This window comes from Heptranchias perlo, chromosome 15, assembly GCF_035084215.1.
Source record: "Heptranchias perlo isolate sHepPer1 chromosome 15, sHepPer1.hap1, whole genome shotgun sequence".
In the NCBI taxonomy this organism is placed as follows: domain Eukaryota; kingdom Metazoa; phylum Chordata; class Chondrichthyes; order Hexanchiformes; family Hexanchidae; genus Heptranchias; species Heptranchias perlo.
Genome location: NC_090339.1, coordinates 29,577,819 through 29,583,508, shown reverse-complemented (window position 1 = coordinate 29,583,508; position 5,690 = coordinate 29,577,819). Strand labels below are relative to the sequence as shown.

General features: G+C 41.1%; 1 protein-coding gene across 1 annotated transcript; it reads left to right on the top strand.

Annotated features, from left to right (window-relative positions):
* The first annotated feature begins 998 nt into the window (after positions 1-998).
* On the top strand, positions 999-2,888 carry LOC137332942 (BTB/POZ domain-containing protein KCTD8-like). The gene has a single exon (XM_067996988.1). The coding sequence runs from the start codon at positions 1,178-1,180 to the stop codon at positions 2,015-2,017; it is 840 nt and encodes a 279-aa protein (XP_067853089.1). The 5' UTR covers positions 999-1,177; the 3' UTR covers positions 2,018-2,888.
* The last annotated feature ends 2,802 nt before the right edge of the window (positions 2,889-5,690 follow it).

Sequence of the window (5,690 nt, the reverse complement as noted above, 5' to 3'; positions counted from 1 at the left end):
TACTTCCCTTGGATTATAATCGTTTAGTAATAAAATCAGTGGGAAATGACACCCCATGTCTTATTGGGAGCTTAGGTATTAGGTTGAAATGAACACAGACGGTTTGAAAGGAAATTACAAAATATTTAAAGAAAAGAGGAAACGAAACAAGTGAGCAATATTTTGAAATTGTTACATCGAGTTATACAGCAAATAAAGTAGAACATCTAGTGACAGGATAATTGAGAGTTGCAACAAATACTCAACTGGGATACCACAAAACAAATATTATAATGCATTTCTTGAAATGAAATGAGGCCATACTTAAAGGCTTTGTGAATTGTATACAGAACGAACAAAGCCCAACCAACTGCAATCATTGTATCATTCAAATACTATTATGTGTATACTGGTGTCTTAAGGTCCATTATTTATACTTCAAAGTAAAACACAGCGTAATACCTGAATTAAAATGTTAACTTTGCTGACCGGCGATTGCTCAGCTAAACGTGAAAAACTCGTTTTTTTATAGTTTCCTAAATGCCATTGGTATTCACGGAGCAACATAGATTGCCCACAACGAACTGCAGACCTTTTACGATATCACAGAATGCATCCTTGTGTATTGGAATTCTGTATTTTTTACTGGTTAGTGATTACAAACACGATAGATGTCATCATATTTGAACTAAGTGTATATAAATATTTGGATATGTTTCATTGCGGATTTGTAGTTGATGAAAGTAAAAACAATGCCAACTATAATACATAGTAGTGAGATTTGTGGTCAAAAAGTGAGACCGAATGTAAACCCAAACATATGGAGTAGCGTTTAATAGTGAGATACATTAAAACGAAACGAAAATGAATGCCTCATGCGTGATAAGTGAGAGTTGATCGGTCTGGTTGGTGGTTGTGTTGGTGGGAAGACGAGGAATGAGCTCCCGGGAGTTGAAACATACAATTCACTCACCGCTGGAAATTGATTAGCTCGCGCACCTACCGCTCCTCCCACGACCTGACGTCACGGACACCGATGATTCTCGCGCTGTTGTTGCTCTCTTTAAAATTAACTTGGAGCCAGAGCTGGGGGAGAGCAGGAGAGAGTCCGAGGGGGGGACGGAGAGCACAGCTCCCCCGCACCTCATAGTTCATCGGCCGCCCGGCGTCAAGACCAGAGCGGAGGCTCAGCGGGGTGATGGCTCTGCCGGATAACGCCAGCTCCATCATGGCCAGCGAGGAGACGCCTTTCCCCGAGATCATCGAGCTGAATGTCGGCGGCCAGGTGTACATCACCCGCTACTCCACCCTGCTCAGCGTGCCCGATTCCCTACTATCGCAGATGTTCGGGCGGAAAAACGGGCGCGGGCTAGCGAGAGACGGCAAGGGACGGTTCTTCATCGACCGCGACGGCTTTCTCTTCCGCTATATTCTGGATTACATGCGGGACCAGCAACTGGTGCTGCCGGACCACTTCCCCGAGAGGAGCCGGCTGCAGAGGGAGGCCGAGTACTTCGCACTCCCCGAACTGGTCAAAACGCTGAGCCCCAAACTCAGCAAACAGAACTCCATCAACGACGACGCCTGCCCCAGCGACACCGAGGACGGCTCCCCCAACACGGACGCGATCCGCAGCATCATCTCGGCCACGGCGGCTGCCACCGGCACCAGCACCGACCGGAGAGCGGGTTTCGTCACCATCGGATATCGGGGATCCTACACGCTGGGCAGAGACAGCCAGACGGACGCCAAGTTCAGAAGAGTAGCCAGGATCATGGTATGTGGTAAAACGGCCTTGGCCAAGGAGGTGTTCGGGGAGACCCTGAATGAGAGCAGGGACCCCGACCGGCCTCCCGAACGGTACACATCGCGGTACTACCTGAAGTTTACTTTCCTGGAACAGGCGTTTGACAAGTTGGCAGAGGCTGGCTTTCACATGGTGTCCTGTAACTCCACGGGGACCTGCGCCTTCGCTCACGATCAGACCGATGACAAGATATGGACCAGCTACACCGAATATGTTTTCTACCGTGAGTGACTTGTCCATCACAAACCTCTGCCCGTTGTTCCCCAAATGATTAGATCTAAACCCGATCCACCATCCCTAGAACCGATCCTTTGCTCCTCCAGCTTTAAAACTCCATGTGCCATTGCTGCCTCACCTAGTTTACCACGCTCTCCAATTCATTTGGATGGATGAACTTTTTAAATTATTGTCTGTTGCCTTTCAATTTGATAGACTTTTGCTGTTTATTGAATTGGTATTCATTTTTAAACGAGCACAAAGTTTTGTTGTGTATGCGTGTGTTTGGATGTGGTGCACATTGGGTGTTGGCACATCTCCCGGTGCCTTCAGCAGCTTAGTAGTAGCGTTTGACGCAAAATAATTTTAAAAAGAAAAAAATACCTATGGTAAGTTAGAGAAACTGATATGAAAGCGAACAATTATGATATAAAAAACAAGGTTTTTTTTGTAGATTTCAATTGGGGATTAGTGAACCGTCATTATTTTATGAACGGCAAACTGCGTATATGCTTCTTTCCAAGAATGTTTAAAGAGCAGATTAATCCGAGAGTGTGGGGGCACTGTTTCTATTCACATCAACGCAAGGATGCAAAACAGTGAACTTTAAAAAGATTTGCCATTTTTTTTGACAAAACGGTGTACTGAGTTCTACGATATGCGGTTTGTATCCTATAATAAATGTTTGCCAAATAACGCGTAGCCTTTAAAGAAGATAAATAAATGCAAATTTCATAGTGAAATTACTGTTGTAAAATTTTGGGTTAAACTGCATGGGTTTCTGCCAAGACATTTGTGCAGATATTTGCAAATAAACCTTGATGTTTCTTATGATATGCGTATGTGATATTGTTTTAAAATAAAGCTATTTTGTGACTAGAACAAATGCCAAAGTCTTGACAGTTTAATTTGTATCTTTAAATATCGATTTTTTTTTTGATACACGAATTTCTAATCCATTAAAATTACCGTATTACTCATAATATCCAGTATAAGATGTATTTGTAAGGTTGGTAATCACTGTTTAATGAAGAGAACATTCTGGATCTGATGATTTATGCCTAGTGAGGAACTGAGTTCAGATGGTTAGTAAAAGCGGGTGTACAACTTTAATTTTAAAAAGAACAAGTATGTTTCTACATCTAATGGCTCACTAAGGGAGATTTAAATACAGTCTCAGTTCTCGATCAGTTTGAATTTGGTTTTATGTTTATGCTGCGTTCATATAAATTTTGTGTCTGAGTTTAAAAATCCCGATTAACAGTCGTGAACGTCCTGTCAGTCCATTTGCAGCTGTGAGGCACCTTATCGTGCATTAGAGAGCAGTTGATCTTTGATTATTTTCAAGGAAAGCACTCATTCGAACTTCATAAATAAATGGGTTTTTGAAAATTCCCTTTGAAAGAAATCTTCACCTTGAGAATCTTCTTGGTTGCAGACTGATTTCAGTTTTACCTCTTCAGAGAATACATTCTAGTGAGACTTTTTAATTACGAAGGGAATGTTTGAGCATTACTCGCACTTTTGTGGTTTCATTTAGAAGTTTCCGGTGGAAGTTTAAAAGGATGTGCTATCTTTTTTCTTTTGGTGTGGGTTGTAGCTTTCAGATTCCACCCCCGCCCCCCCCCCCCCCTGTAACCCCTACTCCCATGCTTGAATTTAAGAGAAATTGAATGGAATTGCATTTCTTTACTTTTTCCTCATACTTGTATCTTCTGATGGATCGGAAAGGTTCTCTCGGACTATTCTGCTCTGGATCACTCGGAGTAGCAAAAAAAACCGTACAAATGCTGAAAATCTGAAATAAAAATGGAAAGTGTTCCAAATACGTTATGTCTATCAATACCTAGGAAGGGAAAATATAGGTTAGTATTGGAGGTCAGAACCTTTGTCGGTGTACTCGCAGTAATATTGCGAAACTGGCTTGTGTCTTTGCTGTTCTTGTGCATAAAAGAATTTACAGCACAGAAGGAGGTTCTGGGGCTAGCTTTTTTAACTGACTCTCTGCTGTAATCCCATTTCTCATGCTTTCATGTTCCTTTCCAATTCCCTTCTAAATGGTGTTTCTAGTGACTGCCTCAACAGCCACGTGTGGTAAAGTATTCCATGTTGCAATAACCTGTGGGGAAAAATTCCAATTTCCCCTTTCATTCTTTAATAGGACAGTTTGTAGGAATCGTAGAAATATGCATGGAGGGTTAAAATCACCAAACTGAACAGCAAGAACGTGTTTAATGGGTGTGATGGTGATGAGGCTGCGGAGCTGAATGTATGCTTGGATAGTATCAATTTGAAAAGAGGCTGGTTAATCCCAACACAATGTATTACTGTATCCCTTTTCAGTGCTAATGCAATTTAATAGTATCCTGCTTCAGGCTTTCTGCCACCCTTATAAGAAATATCACTGCCGGTTTCCCTACTCTTAAAGGCAAGGCATTTTAGTTCAAGTGCCTCCTCATCACTTGCTATCAGAATCTGACATGATTCAAACCAGGAGGACTCTAAGAGTGGAAGAAGGAATCTTTTTCTACTACATGAGGTGCTGGTAGATACCAGTTCAAGTGCAGCCTTTTTTTGTATGCCATTCCAGACTTTTATACCTCTTTATAAATTTGAGGTTGTTCGGAACGTCCAAAGTCCAGAAGGGTGTGCATTGAGAGCTGCGTGGCCTAGGGAGCAAGAATCACCAATAATAATTTTATTTTAACAAAACATTGCTGCCATGGCATGGTTTCTGTCTGTACTTCATCTGTTGTTAATGAAATAAATCTTTTGAAGAGGGAGTCTTACTGTCAGTACTGTCTTTTGAAATGACACATTACAAAGAATTATGATTAACTTTCTGCCTATTTTCTATTTTAATTTTTTAAAATAATAAATGCTAGTTACACCGTTGATAACCAGCTTGTAGAAGTTACTGAGCCTGACAATGTACTGGAGCTCAATGAATGTTAGTGAAATCCTCATTAACCCAAGTTGTTTCCACAGCTGTGCCATTTCAACTGTAGAACAATCCATCTCGTTCAAACGCTGAGGCTTAGTAAAACCTCTTGCATGAGAAGTTGTTGTGGCACTTCTATATTCTGTAATCAATGCAGAAAGTCTGCAAAAATATCAGTGATAGACTTCATGCACTGTTTCTGTTGCCTATGAAGTTCTAACACCCCACTCCTGTCTCATTGCCCAGCCCTCGGTCCCTAATATAAAAAATGATGTTAACCGTTGTCACCTGCTGATACATGGTTCTTACTGCATACATTAGGTCATGGGAGAGGCTCTGGGCTTTGGGAGCACAAATTTGACATGCCTTCTTGGCTATTTTTGTTAGATATCTGTCCTTGTCAGTTTGTCTTTGTAAAATAAAACACTTGCCCATACCATTAACTCACAGTTTACCAAATATATATAACAGAAATAGACAAGCAAAACAAAGGGAAGGTAATCTTAATCATATTGCAATATTCACAATTGGCACTGTTCCTGATAATTCTTGGTTGAATTGATTTGAAAAAAATGTTTCAGGGGTGATTGCTAACATGCTTTTGGCACTGACATTTGTAATCTGTGTTCTAGTTATACCTCAATTTTTATTGCACCACAGGCAGATTTGTTGCAAAAGATCACTAAAACCCATTTGTAACTATTACAAGCATATCATATATGAGTAATCAGATGTAAAATCCTTCCA

Bases quoted from the DNA above. Each gene is read 5' to 3' on its own strand.
- LOC137332942 (XM_067996988.1), top strand. From the start codon at position 1,178: ATGGCTCTGCCGGATAACGCCAGCTCCATCATGGCCAGCGAGGAGACG.